We start from the raw sequence: 25,235 nt of genomic DNA on the forward strand, positions 1-25,235 counted from the left end.
CAGTGAGGGGCCTAACTATAGTAGTTATCTCACTCTGTCCTCCACAATCTGACTCAATATATCTTATCTCATACTACTCTCCTTTGCTCTGTATTGCTCTTTGTGAGTATATTATTCCATCCATTAGATTGTAAAGTCTCCGAGGTCAGGAGTCATACCGTAGAGAAAACTGTATTGACCACAAAGAGATTGCAGCATTTGTTAATGGTGTCAGAAATGGTATACTTTTTTTTAATCCAATAAATGTATGATTAAAAATAGAAGCTGGTCTGTCACTTAGAAAGTGTGAGGGGCAACAAATGGAGGTATAAAATGCTATGCTAGTACCTTTATTATGTTAAAAGACCTAGAATGTATGAGTGGATTCTTATGGCTGATATGTGATAGGAGATGGACAGGAGTTTCACAGGGTGAGCAGTGGTGGATATATTGCAATCTGTGTACATTGGAAAGAGCACTGAATCATAAGTCATAAGTCATATTCCACTCCCACTTTTGACATTGATCACCTGAGTAATTTTGAGCAAGTCTTTTCACTTCTCTGGGCTTCTGTCTCCTCAACAATGAAATGGGGGGAGTGTGGAAATTTGAGGTCTTTTACTGCTCTCAATCTGTAATTCCAGTGATCTTCAGAAATCATGGATCCATTCAAGCATCTCCCTGGTACCTAGGATGACTGAAAAGTGTACTAAATTCTTATTGAATAGAATTCATTTCAGCTGGGGAGTGAGGCAGGCTTTCTTTCTTTTTCTTTTTTTCTTTTTTCCTATTCTCAGTGTCTTTTATAGATGTGAAGAAATGCCAGCATAGATTCTTCCCATCCACATCAGCAGTGACGAGTTTGACACCCAACATTTGGGCATCAGAAGGTTAATTTTAAAATGAACAGAAAACAAAAGAACAGACCAATGAAAACAACAAAAACTAGCATTAATATCTGAGAAAGGCTTGGAAGAGTAAACAGCAAGTTGGGGATGCTCCATTTATCTTAGCTCTGACAGGGAACATAAAGTCTTTAGGAATTCCCTAGTGCCCATGATGACCACTGTACTCTGTTCCAAGCTTCCTGTAATTATAGGCTGCATTAGGTCTGGACGGCAGTGGCAAACATTTCTGCTCAAGCAGAGCAGTCCTATGCAATGCCTTAATTGAATGAAAAAAAATGCAGAGATCAATAAAAGGTAAGATTTGTTAGGATTAAGATGTTAAATGAGAGAATATCCAGGAACAGGTTGAAGGCCTCTTCAGCTCTGAGCTGGTGAGAAGTCAGGAGCTTTTGAAACCATATGCTAGATCTGATATTAGAAGTAGGTTGGGGAAAGAAAGCTCACTTTGAGTCCATGGAAAGCCTGTACAACTTTCCACCAGCTTGGTTGAACAGATGCTTTTAAAAGCTCTTCCCAGCTCAGCCTTCACTATGAGTAATTTCCAGCCAGGCAGGAGGTAGAAGCATTAATGCTGTTTTTCTCCCTTTGTCTGGGCACCCCTCAATGAGCCACTGCTAGAGAATGACCTGGAACATCCGCGAGAGGCCCCCGTGGAGTCTGCCTGGCAACGGCAGTTTTTAAACTAGGAGCTTGTTTCAGACTTGAGCTAAATTCTACTTGTTTCTTTCTCTTCTTTGCTTCTTGTTCACTACATTAAATAGAGCAACGACTTTGCATCCTGCAACAAAAGGCATGTTTTCTTTACTATCTAATCATGAGTCAGATATTTCCCACCTAGGTGAGAATCTGTATGTTTTGCTGACATTAGGCATAATTCAAAATAACATTAATAGTGATTGTACCATTTTTTCATCTAATCCTATTTCCTGAATGTTAGTTAACTCATTTTTAGTGTGTATTAGATAGTAGCTGCATATATGAGAAGCTTTTTTTTTCCCTTCCTAGCTTCTTGCTATGAATAACACATTAAAAGTTGTTCATGTATTGAGGGAAAAGGGAAATCCATAATGCTAGAACAGGGGAAATTTGAGATCATAAAGTATGTAAGCTAACTAGCTTACTGAAGGTTATGAATAGACAAAAAAGTTGAGACAATTAGAAAGCAGAGAAATGTGCCAGTCACTGTGCTCAATTTTTTATAAATATTATCTCATTTGTTCCTCACAACAACCCTGAGAGGTAGGTGCTGGTATTATGCTCATTTTACAGTTGAGGAAACTAAGGTAAACAGAGTTAAGTAGCTTGCCCAGGGTCACATAGCTAGCAAGGTCTGAAGATGGATATGAACTTAGATCTTCCTGACTTCAGACCTCTTGCTTTATTTGCTACACCACTCAGCTGAACCACAAGCTGATTTGTCTTTATAATTCACTGGACACCTAAAAGAACAGACAAAGTGTCAATTCACTTAATTCTATGCTTTGCAGTATATCCAAAAGCACCTATGGAGGCATATATTTAAGTTCCTATAACTCCTACCATAGACCATGGGCTGAGACTCTGGTTACCATTTCCAGATGTTTTTTTTTTTGTTTGTTTCATGTAACTTTGGACAGCTCTTTGTTCCCCTAGTTTTCGGAGTTTTATACCATGTTTACATCATTCCACTGATGCTAGACTCTTGCAAATGCACAGGTTTCCTTGATCTATGCTTTTACTCTTTTTTTCTTGGCATCCCCTCCGTCACAGCATGGGAGAGTATATTGCTGAAGTAGTAACATATTTTGATGACAGCTCCATATGATCAATGAAGATCTACCATGCTACAGCTCTCCTTTGTTCCACTAGATTAGAAATATTCAGGGGATAGATGGAACAACTAAATATTTGTTGTACGGTGGGCTGTATGATACATGTAAGCAGAGTGGGTAGGAAAAAACATAAGGCTTATCTAATTAATACGTTATAGCTATTGATTTCTGAGAATCATCTACACAGACAGGCATTAAAAGATAAATAGATAAAGAGATAGATGATAGAGCATTATTAAGTCCTTATATGTTAGGTACTGTATTAAGTACTGAGGGATAGAAATACAACAAGCAAGGCAGTTCCTATTCATATGGAGTTTACATTCTAACAGGGAAAGACAATACGTGAATGGCAGCTAGAAAATGTGGTGGACATACCTGCATGGAGACAAGGTGGCAGGTAAGGAGGAAGAGCAGCCTGGAGAGCTGGTATGAGTGAAAGGAAGCATTACCAGAGCCCCTCCTGAAATACTAGTCTGGGCAGCCTATCACCAATCATGAGAATAAGTCCTCAGGGTGGCATTACCTTCAGGGTATGAAAGAAGATTACAAGATAGAGGAGGAGGAGAAGTCATGACAGTCAGAATTTGAGTGAAGTGAAGCATGGCTGGAGTTATGACAAGCAGAAGTAGGAAAATGGTCCTCAAAGCAGAAAAATCTATGGTTATGGGATTAGCCAAGACTGAGCACAACTATTGACCATCAGTGGGGCTACATTTTGTAGTGAGAGTAAAATGATCTCTAGAATGCATCTCTGTTGCTTGCTTCCCCCTCCCCCCCTTACATGCTTGTATATCAAAGTAAGTGGCAACCAAACCAGAACTGTCACCTTCCTGCAGAGACTAACATTAAAATTCATTATTAATATTAGTGTACGGACAAGCAACTTAAAACACCCCAAATTTAAGCTCCAATCACTATAGGCAGTCACTGGTGGAGTGATGCTTCCATTAATCATTAAGTCAGCTTATGTAGGTATTTCAATTCATCCTAAGGCATGACACAGCACTGTGTACTGCCATATCTGCTAGCTGCACTTTTCATTGCCAATGTATTATCTTTAGCTCCACAAAGTTTGTGATTGTGGTGACACACAAATGGAATATGAGCAATGGAAAATAAGGTAATGTGTATGCCAGAGTTCCTTCTCCATACATATGTTGATTAAGCTATTCAGAACCTCTAATTTCAACCAAGGATTTAGTCACAAAATGGAAATGTTTGTTAGCATTTTAGTCAATGTAATCTCTGCTAGAGGTATGAGTAGGAAGCCTGTTCTAAACAGAAAAGCAAGGCAAAGTCAATCAGGAACATTTATCAAGCTTTTGCTGTGGGTAGCGAAGATAATACTAAGTGCTGAGACAGAAATGACCACAAATGCAGAAGGGCCCTATTTTATGAAAAAAAAAATCAAGCCACAATTGCTAGAAACTGGTACAACAATATTTGTGAAATAAATTTTGTTGGAAAAAGTTGAATTGTTTTTATCTCCAAAGAAAGTATAGAAGGCATACAAAAATACAAATATTTCACTTTTGTCAAATGTGAAGTTTTCTTTCTTTGTAGAAATATCTTCAGTATCCCTGGTTGTGGATACTAAGTCAACTAAAACAAAACAAAACAAAAACAAAAAGAAACCTAGTTTACTCATTTTTTTTTCAAAATACTGCTTTATTCTGTTATTTTCTAAAAAAAATGACACTTGTCATTTGATCTTAAGAAAAATGAAAAATTCTATTTCTCACAAGTCCCATTATATATATACACACATATCTTTATATATATATATATATATATATATATATATTTATATATATATCTTCATATAGGCTCTCTCTGAAGTTTAGGAGCACAAAACTTTAATCTAATTTCAGTTGAAAATGGGTATATTTAAGTAAAAAGAAAGAAGTATGTGATGTTGCTATGCAAATTATATTTTTATTGAATAAAATAGATATATTTATTCAAATTATAAGTCCAGGATTTAAAATGAATTTTTAATGTTTAAAGTAAAAATAAATTGCTAAAGTGAAAATTAAAACCAAAAGAATCAGAACTGACCACCAGTATACAATTTTCTAATGTTTCTCTGATTTTGGGGAAAGGATGAACTTTGTTGATAGCAACAAAGGCTATCAAATGTATCAAAGATACAATTTAAACTGCTTTAGGCTCAAGATCTTAGAGCTGTTTCCTTTAACGAAAAAAATATTTTGAATTATAGGAAAAGAACTATGGAGTCTGAATGCAGATTAAAGGATACTATTTGCTCTCTCTCTATCTCTTTTGGTTTTGTTTCTTCTTTCTCATGGTTCCTCCCCTTGGTTCTAATCCTTCTTTACAACATGATTAATATGAAAATATGTTTAATATGAATATATATGTAAAGCCTATATAAGATTGCATGCCATCGTGAAGAGAAGGGAGGGGAGGTAAGGGGAGAAAATTTAAAACTTAAAATTTTATAGAAGTGAATGTAGAAAACTAAAAATTAATTAATTAGAAACATAAACAAAAAACATCACCTTTACATTGGTGATTTGTTCCTCTTGTCTTTCACTGAATCTCTCTAGTGAGGTAAATCCAACCATCTTCCAAAGCAAATCATTTCACTTTTGCATACCTCTAATGTTTAGGAATTTTTTTTTCAATTAAACAAAACTTGTCTTCTCTGTACTTTCTGATTACTGATCTTACTTTGGCCTCTTGGGACAAGCTAATAAATTTAATCCCTCTTTCATATGATGATCCTTCAAATGCTTAGCTATTTATCATGTTTATGTATCATTATATCTTCTCTGCTATAGGCTGAATATCCTTGAACATTCCTTCTACCAGTCCCTATATAGCAGAATTTCTAATCCTCTTGCCATCAAAGATAACCTCCTCTAAACATTCTCCAGCTTATAAATGTCCAATACAATGCAATACAATAGATATTTATTGTAGTATCTGCTTTGTGCCAGATACTGCACTAAGTGCTGGAGATATAAATAATAATAAGAAAGATAATTCCTGAGGGAGTCATACCATCTTTTGTCTCTATCTTCTACCGAATGACCAAATTAATTTCTTTCTAAAACTATTTCAAGTTTTGGAATTCGTAGCATGGGAAACCACGTTGGTCTCCTCCAATAAAACTGAAGGCTTTCTGAGTTGGAATTGGAGTAAATCTGTTTGATTTTAAGATTGAATACAGGTGGGATTCAGCCAAAATGGGATCAAATCAGACACAAAGAGAACCTGGTGAGTTGACTAAGGCTCAGGATGAACACAGTCAAGGCCAACGATTAGGAGGGTTAGGACTGAGGACTCTGGGTGTCCAGAAAATTAAGGGGCAGTGTCTGGCACTTGTCCAGGGAAAGACTCCAGTGGAGTCAGAATGAAGCTTAGGCCTCTCTTGATCTACAAAATAAGCAATCCTCTTGACTTGATCACCAAAGGGCTTGGTAAGTAGCTGATGAAAAACTGATTAAAATTGGACTGATGATCATTTGGGAGAGTTTTTCCTCTCTCTTTTTCTTTTTCTTCCTATACTTTCCCTCAACCCTCTCATGATAAATGGTCTGTGACTGTCTAGTAGTTCTTCCAATATCTTGATGGATGTGGAGTTGTGATACAGTACTTGAAAGCAAGGGTCACCAGTTCAACCTCATTACCTACAGGGAAGGGATCAGACTATTTTATCAGATAACTGTCTTGTCCTGGTTAGATGATTGAGAAGACCATGGATTAGTGAGGGAAACTTGTGTTTGGCAGGCAGTGAAGTAGGCCTTGACTGACGCTTCCACTTCAGAAGTTCTATAGAGTTCATGAGGTCTGTACTCACTTTTGATTTTTGAAGGAGAATACACAAGCAGAAAGGGAGTTTAGAAGAGTGGGAAAGATTAATGAAGTCTTAATTAATGAAAGATTAATGAATTAAAATACCTCTCCTAGCTAAATTGAGCAGGGACTTACTCTCATTGACCTTTTGATTAGACTTTCAGTGAAAGATAAGGAGGAAAACTGGGAGATACTTTCTTTCTCTGCCTTCAAAACCCTGGCCAGATTGTAGATTGCAGAAATAAAAACAAGAAAGAAAGGAAATCTTCATGGTCTGTAGAAATTTATAGCATTATAAACTAGAGATGTATTTGAGGCTGGATTTGGACTCAGGTTCTCCTGACTCCAGTGCCTGCACTCTATCCCATCTCCTCATTGACAGAAAAAAAATTACCAATCAGGCTTATCTTACCCCTATATGGAAATTGTTTTACTCCTGTCTATAAAAGCAGCACAAAGTGGCAGGCCATATTCCAACTGCTTGTTGCTTTGCTGTGCTAATAAACTCCTTTTGTCTTATTTCCTGAGCTTGCCTTAAGTTGACCAGGAAAAGGCCCAAACCAAGATTTCCTTTAACACTTAGAAACTGAATGAATTGGGAAAACCTCAGTTAAAATTTGGTCTTAGAAGCTTACTAGTTATGTGACCCTAAGCAAAACATTTCATTTCTGTCTACTTCAGTTTCCTTGTCTGTACAATGGGATAATGATAGCAGCTACCTTGTTGAGTTGTTGTGACAATGAAATAAAAAAAATAGTTGTAAAGAACTTAGCACAGTGTCTGGCACATAGTAAGTGCTATTTAAGTTTTAGCTATTATGATTATTAAGTGTAATTACTCTATACTGGTTTTTGAGTCTGTTTTCTTTTTATTTTTGTTGGGTAATGGGTGTTAAGTGACTTGCCCAGGGTCACACAGATAGTAAGTGTTATGTGTCTGAGGACAGATTGGAACTCAGGTCCTCCTGAATCCAGGGCTGGTGCTCTATCCACCTAGTTGTCCCTAATACTGGTTTTTGAATGCAATTTGTATAGAATGCTAAATTGATAGTTGGATAAAGTTATTTTCTTTGTAATAAGACTCAGAAATACATTCAAATGAACTGATTTTTTTGACTGGCAAAATGCTTATGTTACATTTTGAAAACCACAATATTGTTTATATTATAGTAAGACTTCAAATTTTTCTCATATTGTGATTTTTGAAAATCATTCTAAATGCTGTTATTTTGAAAACTGATACCCAGTGGGTGATACAGTTGTATTATTAGAAAAGTAATTTCTCTTAATTTTGATGCCATTAGATTATGAATTGGTTATGAATAAAGAATGTGGTCACAAAAATAGTACTTCATTGGAACCTTGTGGATCCAGTGAGAATGAGGAAACTTTCTTAATGGACCATTTGGTTTACTAAGGGAAAAAATTATAGGAATAACTGGACCATCTGTATGTTCTTAGCAAAGCACATAGGGAGAAATTGTTACTAGTCAGGCCAAAATTAATCAGCCTCTGAAATATCCTACTCCTGATTTACTGAGGGAAAATGGTGATAGCCTTGTTGTACATGTGTGAAAGGCCTAGTCTATTTTTAGTGTCACTTGGAATTATAAGGTGGTGGGGCCAGGAGAGCTCACATAATATCATGGCATTGCCATTTGTGAATTCATAAAAGAACCATAAACCATATCATAAACCATAACCATAAACCAAGAACCATAAACCATATCACAAGAGTGACACTCTCATCCTCTCTCTCTCCTTGCCTATTCTTTAATCAATGATCATGTACCTTATTATGATACTCTGATTGGTTGGGACAATATTGCTATAAATTGTAATGGCTGACCAATGCAGTAAATGCATTTTGATAAATTATGAGTGGCTACATTTTGCCAGTGGTAGAAAATATTTGAAGTATCAGCTGAAGACAAGGCATGAAGATTCTCTGCAAAGCTGTGACAGCTGAAAGTTTAAAATGCAAGCAAATTTAAATTAAATTAAAATGTAATAACTATCCACTGCACTACCTAGCTGCATCTCTATTATCTAGCAAGGATGATGTATAGAAATTCAAGCTTCTAGGTTTTGCTGGGGGGGGCGAGTAGTGGAGGAGAGAGACATATAAAACCCTCTCAAACCTACCATAATAAAATTTGTAAGAGGTCTAAAAATGTCTTGCCTTGGAATAAAAAAAATCATGAATGGTATTCAATTCTGTTTTTAAATGAGATAATAGGCACAGTAGAAAAGCAAACACCAAAATAACCATGTAGTTATTACATTTTAATTTGATTTTTGATCCAGTAATATGACTATTGGGTCTGTATCTCAAAGAAAGAGGAAAAAGTCATATATGAATATGTGTGTGTGTGTACACAAAAATGTTTATAGCAGCTTTTTTGTGGTGATAAAGAATTAGACATGGAGGGTACCTGCATCAATTGGAGAATGTCTAAATAAATTATGGTATATGATTGTGATGGACTATTATTGTGCATAAAGTGAGATGAACTAGGAGAATCTTTCACAAAGTAACAGCAATATTTCAATAAAGATCAATTGTGAAAGACTTAGCCACTCTGATCAATATAATGATCCAAGTAAATTCTGAAGGACTCATGATGAAAAATGCTATCAATCTCCAGAGAGAGAAAACAGATGAACTCTGAGTGCAGATTGAAGCATATTGTTTTTCAGTCTTTTTGTGTGATATACCTAGTAAAGAAATATATTTTCTGTGAGTTAATGTATAAAATGAGTTATTGCTTACCTTTTCAATAGATGTGGAAGGTACTGGAGGGAGAAAGAAAATTTGGAATTCAAAATAAAAAAATAATGTTAAAATAAGAGCAAAAAAAAGAATTAAAGATAATCAAGCAAAGTAACTGTTAAAAAAAAGGAAAATTTGAGCAAAAAAAAAGAAAGAATCAACATAATGGGAAAAAAATACTTAGATAGCAAAGAAATCCTGGAGGAAAGGAAAAATAATAGAACTAATATTATGGGACCCCAGAAACTACAGCACAACAGCAAAACCTACAAAATGGTACAGAATCTAAAAGAAATAGGAGAAAAAAATTAAGACAACAATTTAAACTCTAAATATCAAAACAAGATAAGGTAAAGAATTTAGAACAATAATGGAAATCTTCAAAAATAGGAGATTGTTTAGAAAAGGAAGATGGCAGCTTAGAAAGATAAAAATGCAGAGGTAGAAGAAAAATTAACTAAATGATAATCAAAATGACAAGGCCTCTAATTTCTGTAAGCCAAAGTAATAGAGCTTGAAAAAAGTCTATGAAGAATTAATCTAGAAAAAAGAAAGGTTTGGGGGCAGAGCCAAGATGGTGAAGGGAAAGCAGTGACTTGCTTGAGCTCTCTCCCCAAACCCCTCCAAATACCTATAAAAAATGGCTCTAAACAAATTTTAAAGCAGCAGAATCCACAAAAAGCCTGGATGGTTAATCAGAAAGGTGTATCGCACCCGGCGGGGAGAGGAGTGCAGTTCGGCATGGGTGTGCAGGCCACAGCGACCCTGGAGCAGGCCTCAAAGGACTGAATCACAGGCAGCTGTGGTGGTTTCCACACTTCTCAATGCCAAAGACAACTTAGAAGGTCAGTGGGAAAAGTCTGTGACTGCGGTGAGAGAAGGAGCTAGGTCTCAGCCACAAGTCTCGAGTGCAGGCCAGGCCACGGCTGTTTCCTGAGCTTCTGGCCCACAGATTGAGGGGGAATCAAGTGGCTGATCAGAGGGGGATTGCAGGGATCTCTTCGCCAATGTTGAGGCAGGAATCTCTTGCTTTACCAGTGCTTGGATCTGGGTCACAGTTCTGAGGGGTGGTCCTGGGGTGAGGAGGAGCACTGGTGTGGTGGAGCTTGTTGTGGCAGTGGAGAGAAAACACCTCGCCACTTATCATAGCACCTTGGAAGAACTGAAAGTTTTCAAATCCCTAGAAGTATCTCTGAAAACAGCTGTACAAACCCCTAAAGCTTGGGACAGTACATTCTCCACATTGGAAGCAGACTTTTACCTTAACAAAGAGTTTAAAACTCAAGTAATTGGCTGGGATCATGAGTAAGCAGTGCAAAAAGAGTCAGACTATATTATCTTACTTTGGTGACAAAGAAGATCAAAACATAAAACCAGAAGAAGACAAAGAAGCCAAAGTTCCTATATCCAAAGCCTCCAACAAAAATATGAATCAGTCCCAAGCTTTGGAAGAGCTCAAAAAAGATTTTGAGAAGTAGAGGAAAAACTGGGAGTTTTGTAAGAAAATCATGAAAAACAAGTCAACAGCTTGCTAAAGGAGACCCAAAAAAATACTGAAGAAAATAACACCTTAAAAAATAGCCTAACCCAAATGGCAAAAGAGGTCCAAAAAGCCAATGAGGAGAAGAATGCCCTAAAAAGCAAAATTGGCCAAATGGAAAAGGAAGTCCAAAAGCTCACTGAAGAAAATACTTCCTTAAAAATTAGAATAGAGTAATTGGAAGCTAGTGACTTTATGAGAAATCAAGACACTGTTAAAACAAATCCAAAAGAATGAAAAATTAGAAAACAATGTGAAATATCTCATTGGAAAAACAACTGACCTGGAAAATAGATCCAGGGGAGAGAGTTTTAAATTATTGGACTATCTGAAAGCTATGATCAAAAAAAGAGCCTAGACATCATTTTTCAAGAAATTATCCAGGAAAACTGTCCTGATATTTTAGAACCAGAGGGCAAAATAGAAATTTAAAGAATCCACTGATCAAGGAGAAAATATTACAAGCAGTCAGAAAGAAACAATTCAAGTATTGTGGAAACACAATCAGGATAACACATGATTTAGCTGCTTCTACATTAAGGGACTATAGGGCATGGAATATAATATTCTGGAGGGCAAAGGAGATAAGATGACAACCAAGAATCACCTACCCAGCAAAATTGAGTATAATCCTTCAGGGGAAAAAATGGTCATTCAGTGAAATAGAGGACTTTCAAGCATTCTTGATGAAAAGAACAGAGCTGAATAGAAAATTTGACTTTGCAATATAAGACTCAAGTGGAACATGAAGAGGTAAACAGGAAAGAGAAAATCATAAGAGACTTATTAAGGTTGAACTGTTTAAATTCTTGCATGGAAAGATGATATTTATAATTCATGAGACCTTGTCAGTATTAGGGTAGTTGGAGGGGAAAAATTATGTGTACATATATATATATATATATATATATATATAGATAGATAGATAGATAGATAGATAGAGGGCACAGGGTGAGTTGAAAATGAAGGGGTCATATCTGGAGAATAAAATTAAGGGGTGAGAGAGGATTATACTAGGAGAAGGAGAAAGGGAGAGGTAGAATGGGGTAAATTATCTCACAAAAAAAAAACAGAAAAGAAAAGGCTCTTACAGTGGAGGGGAAATGGGGGAAGATAAGAGGGAATGAGTGAATCTTATTCTCATTGGATTTGACTTAAGGAGAGAATAACATACACACTCAATTGGGTATGGAAATCTGTCTTACTCTACAGGAAAATGGGGGGGTGAGGGGACAAGAGAGTAGGGAGTTGATAGAGAGTAGGGCAGATTGGGAAAGGGGGTAATCAGAAGCAAATACTTCTGAGGAGGGACAGGTCCAAAGAAAGAATAGAATAAATGGGGGGATGGGATAGGATTAAGGGAAATAGAGTTAGTTTTTCACAGCATGTCTACTATGGAAGTGTTTTGCATAACTGCACATATATAACCTGTATTTTGTTGCTTGACTTACCAATGAGGGTGGGTGGGGAGGGAGGAAGGGAGAAAATTTGGAACCCAAAGTTTTAAAAACACATGTTCAAAAAAAAAACATTTTCACATGCAACTGGGAAATAAGAAATACAGGAAATGGGGTACAGAAATACATCCCGCCCTACAGGAAAATTGAAGGAGAAGGGGATAAGAGAAGTGGGGGAGAGACAGAAGGGAAGGCAGACTAGGAGAAAGGGTATTCAGAATGCATGCCATCTTGGAGTGGGGGGAAGGGTGAGGTGGGGTGAAAATTTGGAATTCCAAACCTTGTGGAAGTAAATGTTGAAAACAAAAAAAAAAATAAAATTACCATTAAAAAAGGAATTAATCTAAGAATTATCCATCTTCCAGGGAATTTTCTAACAATAAGAAGTGTGAATGACTTACCTCATGAAGTCATAAAGGAAAATTTGTCTAAAAGTATTGGAATTGGAGAGCTTAATGGAACTCTGATGCAAAAAGGAGAAATCCTAAGTTTAATTTAGAAAACAAAATTTCAAGATAAAATTAAAAAAAATTTGGTAGCCTAAAGGAGAATGAACTTCATCTATAAAAGAGAATCAATCCAAATTATAGGTTATAACTTAGTTAAAAAAAATTCAAAGACAGGTTTGGAATATGATATTTTGAATATTTTGAAAAGCAAAGAAGAAAGTATTCCAACTCAAAAGAACATCCCTGAAAAAGATGAACTTAAAAATCAATGAAAAAAATATACTTTTGCCAAAGAGGGGATTGTGATACCTATTTTCAGAAAAAAAAATGTGGTGAGCAAAGTGTTTGTTAGGTAAATTCATCATATTAAGGGAATATAAATGTAAACAAATTAACTTAACAAAAGAAGAATAAATTATTACATGTTTTCATTTTTTAGGGAAAGACAGTATTTTTTTTCTTTAAGGTCATATTCTTTGAGAACCATACAAATAACAAAGAAAACATCTATTGACATGTTTCCATAGGGCTAAAAAAATTGGAAGGAAATTTAGAGACAGAAATGAATTAACATTCTGGGAACAAGAATCCAAAGTTTTTCATTAATGATGCACTAGTTGAGAGGGGAATGATTAAAAGAATATCTTTTATAGGAGAAACAGAGAAAAGGATAAAGTATGTATTGAGTCATATTGTTTTCTGGTCTTGGCTCAGTAGAATAGAGGGCTGAGGGTTTTTTATCTGTTATTTAGTCTGTGGTGTTTGAAGAAATATCAAATTTCCTGCCCTTCAGTGTATATATAAAAGTTGATATTATATACATCATTTTACCAATATTAAATTATGTTATAGATATTATATATGACATGTAATATATAAATATATTATAATTATTATTAAATTTATTTATTATATTCTAAAACTTCCAAGTAGAGTAAGGATCCCATGCAACACATAAACCTGAATGTGTACACACACACACACACACACACACACACACACACACACACACACACGAAAATTACTACAGAAACCAGGAAAAAATGTTAAGAACAAAATTCCATTAAAAACAACTACAAAATGCACAGTGGACACATATACCTATTTGTATACATATATTTTAAAGTTTTTCTAACTAAAATACTATAAATAAAGCATATATGTATACAAAAAGCTGTATAGAAAATTCATTGATACAATACTTGAGCAGTGAGTCTACTAATAGTACCTTTTAGTAAACTATGTTTCTAGGCAAAATAAACCATACATTTTCTTTCCCTCGTAATTCAATTTAAGTAGTTGAACAAAAATCAAAGTAATATTGCTTTACTAAGACAAAACAGTAACAATATATACAATTTGTTTGGGAAGACAAATACTACAAAAAGAAAAAAAAATAGTCTCTGCTATCAAGGACCTCATATCCTAATGGGAGAAGATAACACATAAAGGGAGCTAAAAGGTAGGTGTTAGAGGGAGGCACCCATGTAGAGAAAAGGTGGAAAAGTAGTCAGGAGGTCATGGAATGAACTGGGTTTGAAGAAAGTATAGGTGCTTCTTCAAATGGAGGTTCTAGGGAAGAAGTCAACAATCAGAGGAGGAAGCTGGTTGCCATCTTTTTTTGCTGGCTTGAGAACGTTTCTGGAGAAGAGATAGAAAAGTAACTAGGGAGTAGGAGCCTGTACTTTCCATTCATCTATATCATTTGATTCTTTTTTATCATGATTGTTTAAGTGGCTACTAGTCTGAAAACAAAATGATAAAATGTCACTTATCAACAGCAATTTGATAAAAGTGAATGATGTTTTTTCTTTGAAAAAATAATCCCATCTTTTTTTTTTGAATGTAGAAATCACTCAATGGTAGATTCAAGTAAAGTGGCAAAAAGTAAGGACCTACTGAAACATAAGAACCTTATTTTCTTGACTTCCCCATCAAGGAAGTAGTTCAAATGAAGACAAGAGGAATTTCTACTGTCAATTGGTTGAGACAAATTATTGACTTTGTCAAATAACCTGGCTGTGTGAGTATTCTTTGTGTTGCTAGGAATTTTTTGGAAACTTCATTATGCCCCTTTAATTCCCATAGTTGATTGAGCAGAAAATAGAAAAGAATATTTCAATCAATATCTTTTTCCTTCTTAGTAGCTTTAGTTATTACACTTGCAGAGAGATACAGGTAAGGATGAAACTTTATGTATTCTTAGAATTTATATATGGAATTTACCATTCCAGATTATCTTTTCTTTTTTCACTATCAAGTGCTGTACAAAACCGTTGTTGCTAACAATTTCTCAAGGAATAGTTATAGAAAGATTCACAAAAGTTAATAAATCACAACATACACAAAAATTTGAGCTCATCTTTCTGTTACATTGGCCACTGATCTTTTTCTTTCTAAAGCACATGTACTCAAAGTTATGTCCAGTTTTCCATGGTTTGGGGCAAAGGGGATTCACTCTGAGGAAATAAGATATGCTATACCCTATTGATAACTTAATGCAGTGATGAGATGAAATTAAAACAATAGCCCTCCTCTATTTAATCAAAGACCACATGAAAACTGCATGCAAATCTGCTCTGTAATTTAGTTTGCAGGTGTTGAAATCTTTATTTCATAAGCTACAAATCGGCTTAGACATATTTAGTAATTACTGTGTTAATACAGAGTAATTGCACAGCTAGTTCTTTCTTACAAATTATATGGTAGTTACACTTGGAATTACCATAAAAATGAAGAACTTATAGTTGCAAGTAAATGATTGCCTTATAATTACAAAATAATTGCATAGTTATTTGGTCCCGGAGAGATAAAGCATTGCACAAAATTTGTATATTTGGCCATCAGAGTCGCCAAGGTTCAGAGTATCAGGCCTTTGAAATATTTCCCTGAGGACTTTTGAAAATTCTCAAAAACTTTCACTTCTGGGAATTGAAAAAAAAATTGACCTTCAGGCAATAGCCTTTCTCATTAAATAACCATTTGTAGTGACCCCAAGTTATTCCTCTGTGAAAATTAAGCAGGTAATTGCAACAGAATTGTTTTGCCTACTCACCCTGTTGAGACCTGCTTGGCAATGCAACTCAAGGAGAAACTGCTATTAAAAAAGGATATTTTTCCATTCCCATGGTTCATGTTCATTTTGGCATATAGGAATTAGACCAATGCAATAATAATTCGTATAATGTTTCCAGAGATTTGGAAGACTTGTCCTCAGGATTTTAGCTTAATATATTATTATGTGTAAAATATCATTCCAAAGTAATTTTGATTTTGTCAAAAAGGGAATCAAATCCATTGGGATCATATATTAAAATACAATCTTTGAATAAGATTTTAGTATTTATTTTCCCATTTTTTCTCTGGATATTTGAAATCAAATTTATAGGGAATGGAAATGAAGTTCCTATTGAGAAACTTTCTTTCATTTCTTCTATTGAAACTACTAAAGAAACCATTTCTATTTTATAGTCTGGCATTTTTTCCAATGAAATTTCTAACTATTATTTTTACATTCAGTAGTCATTTAAAGTGACATTTCATTAAAAAAAGAATTTTTTTATTTTAATTTTATACATGCCTTTGATCTTTAATTGAGATAAATGGTGCAATTATGGAATACATTGTGCATTGAGATTTTACAAATTGAAATATCCAAAGGGAAAATAAATGCTTATTCTATTATAATCTTTATCTGTAATTTTCTAAAAAATCTTCCTTCTATTAAAAAAAATCCAACCCATTTTATTTATTTATTTATTGGCTAGGCAATGGGATTAAGTGACTTGCCCAGGGTCACATGGCTAGTAAATGTCAAGTGTCTGAGGCTGGATTTGAACTCAGGTTCTCCTGACTCCAGGACTCTATCCACTGTACCACCTAGCTGCCCCCTACTGTGCCACCTAGCTGCCCCTCCCCCATTTATTTTTATTGACAATGGGAATTTTTGTGTTTGACTCACATATTTCTGCCATTCATTTCATCAGACAAGGATTGGATTCACACCATAACACATTAGTTAGAAATTTGTTATAGAATCTTTAGATTCATCTGTATTATAAGTTCCCTTTGAGATAGTTTTAAACTCATTTGGGAGAAACAATAAAGTGCAGAATGTCCTAAACAAAAAGACAAAAAATGTGCTTCTTTGTTAATATCTAAAAATGTGATCTGGGGTAAGAACTTTTTTTTTATAGATATGACAACTAATATTTATGAGATATCAGCTCTTTATTTTCTAATCCTTGCCATGGATATTGCAATTTATTTTTTGAAACTGATTTTTATTGTAGGGAAAAAAGGACATAGGACTCAGAGGTATTACATATAATTCAAAAGAAAATGTATTGCTTGAAGAGGGCTATTTGCTAGTTGTCAGAGCAGAATCAGTGTTTTGTATAAAGAAAAGCAAATTTATAGTTCAGATTCCCCAGCAATAGACATCTTGCTGAAATGCTAGAATAGGATTCAAATGTAGATGTAAGCATATGAAAGACAGACCATGCTCCAAGAAGACATTATTGGAGAAGCTGTGAAATTGTTTACATTGTTATCCTTCACTTTCAAAGATGTCACTATTGGCTGGTGGATTATTCTCTGTGTGCACAGAGCTGGCTGAAAAAAAAAATGCAAGACTGACTTCTCCTTTCACAAAGAGCATGAGTGCAGAATGTTCTTTGATTAAGGACTATAGTGGCTATTTGAAGTGCCCATTGCTACATGTGACTGGGCCTAGGGACTTTGCTCTAAAATTTTACTTCCCTCCTGAGCTCATATAACATAGATCAAAGCAAATTTAAGCTAGAAGAAGCCTTGGAGATTGTCTAATCCCACTTTGTCTATTTAACAGACATAGAAACTGAGGTCTAAAGGGGTAGAATGACTTTCCTCAGATCACACAGAGTTCAGTGCCACACCAGGTTCTGCATAGTGTGTTCCAGTGTTGCAGACTGCTGTACACATGTACTTCTCCTTTTCCACTAATTCCAATCACATGCAGAGTCTGAAGAGATGAAAAGAAGAAAAGAAACAATTATTAAGCATTTATTATGTACTCATAATTTATGATACTAGATACACTTGTGTTGTATGTGTGTATTGTATGAAGAAATGTAAATGATGCACAGGATGAGGTTGGCAAGGATATCTGAATTTGACCAGCTATATATACACAAACATCAACACATATACACAAATGCAAACAAACAGAAGGCATGTATGCACATAAACATATTCATACAAGTTATGTTGGAGACATCACGGTTTTGAAGATACTCAGACCAATTGTCAAGAAATATTAGAGAGAAAGATATCAAAATACTGAGGAAATAGAAAATTATTACTAGGCAAGGAATTATGACACAGAGATGGAAAACAAATTGTGAAAACAAAGAGATAATCTAGATTTGGTTCAAGCTCAGATTGCATGAAGGGCTATAGAAATTATGAGGTTGGAAATATTAGGTTCTGGTTGAGAAGGGATTTAAAAAGCATAGGAGTTTATATTTTAGCCTACAGGAAGTGGTTGATCACTAGAGTAGTGAGATGTGGTCAGATCTGAATTTAAGAAAAATAACTTTGGTAGCTGTGTAGAATATGCGCTGGAGTAGGAAAGAGACATGAGGAGGAAAGACTAGTTAAGAGACCATTGCCTTACCGAAAGCATCATATGTGTAGTGCCAAAGGATGCAGATACTGGTAAATTCTTCAAATTGATATTAATTTTAACATACTTTAGACAGATAATTTACATATTAGATTGCTAAAAAAATCTATAAACATAGGAAGACTATACATTAACTGTGGAACATCAACAGTGTGCCAAAAACTCTCAGGAACTGTAACTTACAATTGATTGAGCAAGTGCTGTGCAAACTCCCTTAAAAGGTCATAATAATTGCATTGCCTTTGTGGAATGTTGTAAAACTTTTGAATAATTTCTACACTCATTTATTTATGTGCTATAAATATAAAAAATAGAGCTGAGTATAGTAAGAATGCTAGACCATTTGATGTCCATATAGAAAACTATTCACACACACACACACACACACACACACACACTCACACAGCTCCATAGGCACACTGATATCAAGAACAATTCATATAAAGGAATGGTGGGAAGATGGTGTTTAGGACATAATTAAGTCTAGATCTGCCACAAACACCCCACTGAAGCTCCAAAATTCTTCTAGCAGGAACATTGTGAAGGAAACGGGAGAGAATCAGTTATAAATTTTTCCACCCAGTCCAACACTACACAAAAATTCTTCCAGAATTTTGTGGAAGCATGGAGTTGAAACAAAGTTAGGGTAAATAAAAGGAAAAATTCAATGAAACCCCAGGGTCATAATAAGATACAGGAACAGAACAGCACCCAGGGATTCCATATACCTCTGTCAGAAGATAGGGCTAGAATAGCACTCACGCATAGAGGAATGTGTCACAAGTTTTCCATCTGATAGAAGAAAAAGACAAGTCCAGATTATGATGAAATGAAGACCCCATTCATGGCATGGAAAAAAGCCAGAGCAGTGCCTGATGCAGGGCAACCCAAGGAAGGACTCCATCACTAGCAGGAGATAGGGCCAGATCAGCATTAAGATAGTCTGTGGGAGGTAGAGCCAAGATAGCAGAGTAAAAGCAGGGACCTGCCTAAGCTCTCCCCCATACCTTTCCAAATACCTTTAAATAATGACTCTAAGAAAATTCTATACTGGCAGAACCCACAAAAAGAATGAAACAATTTTCCAGCTGAAGATAACTTAGAAGGGCCGCAGGAAAGCTCTGTCCCACTTGGGTGAGAGTGGAGAACAATCCAGTGCAGACTGTGCCAGCACAACACTGGCCCCAGCAAACCAGGAGCAAGCCTTGGGAGCCACTGAATCAGCAGTGGCAGCAGCTGTTTATGGAGCTTTCAGCTCATAGACAATAAGGGGGTTTAACAACTGGTCAGAAGGAGACTACAGCACTGAGGCAGGACTCAGTTGTTTTGTCTATACTTGGTTCTGGGTTGCAATTGTGGGTGGCAGTTCCAGGGTGAGGAAGAGCACTAGCACAGCAGAGCTTGTGGCAGCAGTGGAGGGGAACTCTCCTCCCAGGTCCAGGGCAGAAAAGAGTGCTTGTGGTTGCTCACAGACCATGCTGTAGTCCAGGAGAGTAGTAAACACCTCTCCTTAGATCATACCACCTTGGAAGAACTGAAAACTTACAGGTTCCTAGAAGTATCTTTGAATCACAAAACCCCTGAAGCTTGAGATAGTGCACCCCCCCATCCTGGAAGCAGATCCATACTGTAGAAAAAAGTTAAAAGTCAACTAATAGGCTGGGAAATGAGCAAACATTAGAAAAAAATTTTGATCATAGAAAGTTACTATGGTGACAAGGAAGATCAAAACACACATTCAGAAGATAACAAAGTCAAAGCTCCCATATAGAAAGCTTCCCAGAAAAATATAAATTGGTCTCAGGCCACGGAAGGGAATCAAGTAAAAGAGATGAAAAATTGGGAAGAGAAATGAGAGTGATGCAAGAAAATCATAAAAAAACAAGTCAACACCTTAGTAAAGGAGACACAAAAAATTTTGAAGAAAAGAACACCTTAAAAATAGACTAGGCCAAATGGTAAAAAAGATACAAAAAGCCAAATGAGGAGAAGAATTTCTTAAAAAGCAGAAATGGCCAAATGGTAAAAGAGGCACAAAAACTCACTGAAGATAAAAACTCCTTAAAAAGTAGAACTGGCCAAATGAAAAAGGAGGTACTAAAACTCACTGAAGAAAATCATTTCTTAAAAATTAGTATGGAGCAAATGGAAGCAAATGACTGTGAGAAATCAAGAAACAATAAAACGAAACTAAAAGAATGAAAAAATAGAAGACAATGTGAAATATCTCATCGGTAAAACAACTGACCTAGAAAATAGATGCAGCAGAAGCAATTTAAAAATTATTGGACTACCTGAAAGTTATGATTAAAAAAAGTGCCTGGACATAATCTCTCAAGAAATTATCAAGAACAACTGTCTTGATATTCTAGAACCAGAGGGTAAAATAGAAATTGAAAGAATTTACCAACCCCTTCCTGAAAGAGATCCCAAAATGAAAATGCTCAGGAATTTTATATCCAAATTCCAGAGTTCTCAGGAAAAGGAGAAAATATTGCAAGTAGCCAGGCAGAAACAATTCAAATTTGGCTTTCAAATACAAGACTCAAGAGAAGCATTAAAAGGTAAACAGAAAAGGAAAATAATAAGGGACTTAATAATGTTAAATTGTTTACATTCCTACATGGGAAGATGATACTTGTAACTCATAAGAATAGAAGGAGTATATACAGACAGAGGGCACTGGTGTGAGTTGAATATGTAGGGTTGATATCTAAAAAATAAAATTAAAGGGTGAGAGAGAAATGTACTGGGAAAAAAGAAAGGGGAGAGGTAGAATGGGCTAAATTATCTCATATAAAAGAGGAAAGAAAAAGCTTTTACAAAGGAAGGAAAGAGGGGGAAGGTGAGAGGGAGTGAGTGAACCTTACTCTCATCATAATTGACTCAAAGAGGAATAACATACACACTCAATTGGATATACAAATCTGTCTCATCCTAATGGAAAGTAGGAGGGGAAGGGACTAAGAGAAGTAGAGTGGTGATAGAAGAGAGGGAAGATTGGGGAGGGGGTAGTCAGAAGCAAAACACTTTTGAGGAGGAACAGGATAAAAGGAGAGAGAGAATAAAATGAATGGGTGGGGAATAGGATGGAGTGAAATACAGTTAGCAATAGTAACTGTATAAAATTTTTTTGAAGCAAGTTTCTCTGATATCTCATATCCCAAACATGTAAAGGACTAATTCATATTTGTAAAACTAAGAGTCATTCCCAGAATTGATAAATGATCAAAAGACATAAACAGTTTTCAGATGAAATAAGCAAAGCTATCTATAGTCATATGAAAAAATCCTCTAACTCACTATTGATCAGAGAAATGCACATTAAAACAATTCTGAGGTTCTACCTCATACCTATTAGATTGGATAATAGGAAAGAAAAGGAAAATGACAAATGGTTGAAGAAATGTGGAAAAAATGGGACATTAATGCATTGTTGGTGGAGTTGTGACCTGATTCAACCATTCTGTAGAGCAATTTGGAACTATGCCCAAAGGGCTATAAAACCATGCATACCCTTTGATCTACCAATACCGCTACTAGGTCTGTATCCCAAAAGAGATAAAAAAAAAAAAAGGAAAAGGACCTATATGTACAAAAATGTTAATAGCAGTTCTTTTCTGGGGCAAAGACTTGGAAATTGACCAGAGGCCCATCAATTGGGGAATGGCTGAACAAATTGTAGCATGTGATTATGATAGAATATTATCATGCTATAAGAAATGATGAGCAGGGTGCTCTCAAAAAAAAAAAAACCTGGAAAGAAAAACCTGTGTACAAAGTAACAGCATTATTAAAAGATGATTGGCTGTGAATGGTTCAGCTATTTTCAGCAATACAATGATCCAAGACAACTCTGAAGGACTCATGATGAAAAATGCTATTCACCCCCAGAGAAAGAACTGATGGTATCTGACTACAGATTGAAGCATACTTTTAAAAAATTCTTTATTTTTTGAGGGTTTTGTTTGTTTGTTTTGGTTTATGTTTTCTTTCACAGCATGACTATTATGGAAATGTTTTTCATAACTACAAATGTATGACCTATATTGAATTGCTTGCCTTCTCAATGAAGGAGTTTAAGACGGAGGAAGCAGAGAATTTGAAACTCAAAGTTTTAAAAACAAATGTTAAAAATTGTTTTACATGAAACTGGGGAAAATAGAATACTAAATAAAACAACAAAAAAGAGCTCCCCCCTCAAAAAAAAGACAGCCTGTGCCCAAACTACAGCAGAAAACAAGACTAGGGATTCCTGCAGAATTTGGGGCTAAAACTTAACCACTGTGCCATGAATTAAGCAAGTCCTGTCCATACTATTCAGGTATATAGGAGTAGAGTTTGCCTCAAGTGTAAGCCCCAAATCCAGGAGCTGAGGCTCAAGATATGAAACAACAGAATGACATGCCTAACATAATTAAGAAATATCTTGGACTGAAATGAGGCTAAGGGGTAAAACTGAAGAAGAAAATAAATACACAAGTCCAAATAGAGCCACAGAATAGAGACTATCTTGGCTACAAGCTTTACAAAAGTACACAGAAGTGCCTCAAGCAAGAAATCCATAAATACCTAGGGAGGTAAAAATGGCCAGTAGAATGAATACTTTACACTATTGTAAACATTAAATGAGAATTGAATTCCTGAAATTTAGAATGGGCCAAATAGAGAACCACTTCCTCAGAAAACAAGAAATGTTGATCCAAAATCAAATTATTTTTTTAAAAAATATAGAAAAATAAAAATAGGAGACATATATTAGGAAAACAACTGACTAAAAAAATGAGGGAAGGAGAATTAATCCAATCACAATTAGATTAACTTAAAATTATGACCAACAAACAAACAAAAGCTTAGATAACATATCAAAAATCATGGAATTGTCAATATTTCCTAGAACCAAAGGGCAGAGGGACAACAGAAAGAATCCTTCATTCACCTCCTGAAAGAAACTACCAAGATGAAAACTCCCAGGAGTGTTACAGATAAAAATCTAGAACTTCCAGGTCAAAAAAAAAAATCTATAAGCAACTAAAAAGCAAGAATTCAAGTACCAAGAAATCACAGTCAGGATCACAGAAGACTTGGAAGCTGCTTTCTTTAGTCAATCAGTTACTCAATAAGCACTTATTAAGCACCTTCTATGTGTCAGATATTGTGCTAAACATTGGAAATACAAAGAAAGGCAGAAAACACACACACACACAAAACCCTTTCATTGACAAACTCATGGTCTATTTAGAGAGATGCACACAACTATGTACAAACAAGTTTTATATGGGACAAACAGATACATCTTGTCTCCATTAAGAGGCTCAGATTCTTAAGATCTGGCCTGCTTGCATTAGTGATACAGATGTTCAGATTTCTTAAGAAACTAGCCAATGCTGAGATTTTTAAAATCTAGCCAATGCTCAGATTCTTATAATCTAGCCAAATAGCTCACAAATGTGAGCTCAAGAGTCTGGCCAATATGGAGGATGTTCTACTAAACCTTGTCTTTGGCTGAAAGAAGGTTTGGGTTGAAATCATTCAGGCAGGACTTGTGTGTTGTGATTTTAAGGTCCCAGCACACCTAAACCTCTAAACCTCAACAAGAGGAGAAGAGTATTTGACACCTGTTGGAAAAGTGAAATTGACAGGTCTTGGCAATTTATTGGAAATGAGGGCATGGGTCACAGTGGTCAAGCCATGAGAGAGCTGAAGCATTGTGCATTGTGTGTGGTATTGCATGATATTTTGACAGAGATGCACTTATTTGTACATCAAGTTGACTTTCCACCTCTAGTTCGTATACATTTGCTCATCAAAATGTCAGACTTGCTATAGTCACAAGTGAGAAAATTCAGCTAAATTCCTTCATTGCTACTTTTCAAGTCATCAGAGATTTAATTGTAGGAGAAGCCTGACTCCCAGGTCTTTTAATAAAAGCAATTTCCAAGCCTCCAGCAATGATTAGGTGAAAAAAAAAGAAAAGAAAAGACTCCTACTTCTGACTCTTGGGGTGAATCAGTGGCCCCAGGGCCATTTCTAGGACAAGAAGTCATGGAAATGTTAAGTTTTCACATTTGAGTCTTAAGGAATTAAAAAAAAAACATTTAGGTGTTATATTTGCTGTACTATTTGGAGCAGGAATATATATTTAAAAATATTTCATGGACTGACTGTAATATGCCCAGTTTAGTGAAGGCATTTTTGCCTTTCTGCTGCTCTAATGGAGGGTAAATGGTGCCCAAGTGTCTCTTGTAACTGTCCTAGATAAAAATATTTGTCTCAAGCGTAATCTGTGCTAATGTATTTATCTGCTTATTTTTATTGGATTTATGGTTGAAAATAAATTTTGTGTTTTAAAAATGAAGAAAAAGGAAATAGAGGCATGAGAGGTTGTGAAGAATTAAGGATGAAACCTTCCTTGGCAAACCTGGGTGACTGGAGGGTGGTGGTTGGGGTTAGAAGGAAAGCATTTGGCATTGGGACATGATGGAGAATTCCAAAGGAGTATAAGAAAACAAGTGGGATAGGAATACGCAATTGGCAATTAAAACTATGAATGTGAAATAGATGAACTCATAAAAAAAGAGGATTTCAGAATGCATTAAAAAGCAGGGTAGAACAATATGTTGTTTACAAGAAATTCACTGGAAACATAAATATTCACAGAATCAAAATGAAGGCCTGGAGCAGAATTTATTATGCTTCAGGTAAATTGCCCCCAAGCAGGATGAAAAATTATTATTTCAGATAAGAACACAGTTAAAAAATAGATGTAATAAAAAGGGATAAGTAGGGAAACTGAATTATGGTTAAAGGAATCATAGAAAATGGATAA

The 25,235-nt window shown here is 35.4% G+C and overlaps 1 protein-coding gene across 1 annotated transcript in view; it reads left to right on the plus strand.

Moving 5' to 3' along the window:
* Positions 1-3,047: 3,047 nt before the first annotated feature.
* Positions 3,048-25,235, plus strand: part of LOC114053961 (40S ribosomal protein S26-like) — an 89,483-nt gene continuing 67,295 nt past the window's right edge. The window contains exon 1 of the mRNA XM_027877087.1: positions 3,048-3,098. Coding sequence (XP_027732888.1) covers positions 3,048-3,098 — 51 coding nt within the window. The remainder of the gene's footprint in view (positions 3,099-25,235) is intronic.

The sequence above is a fragment of the Vombatus ursinus genome, unplaced genomic scaffold (assembly GCF_900497805.2).
Source record: "Vombatus ursinus unplaced genomic scaffold, bare-nosed wombat genome assembly UNPS02014812.1, whole genome shotgun sequence".
NCBI classification, from domain to species: Eukaryota; Metazoa; Chordata; class Mammalia; order Diprotodontia; family Vombatidae; genus Vombatus; species Vombatus ursinus.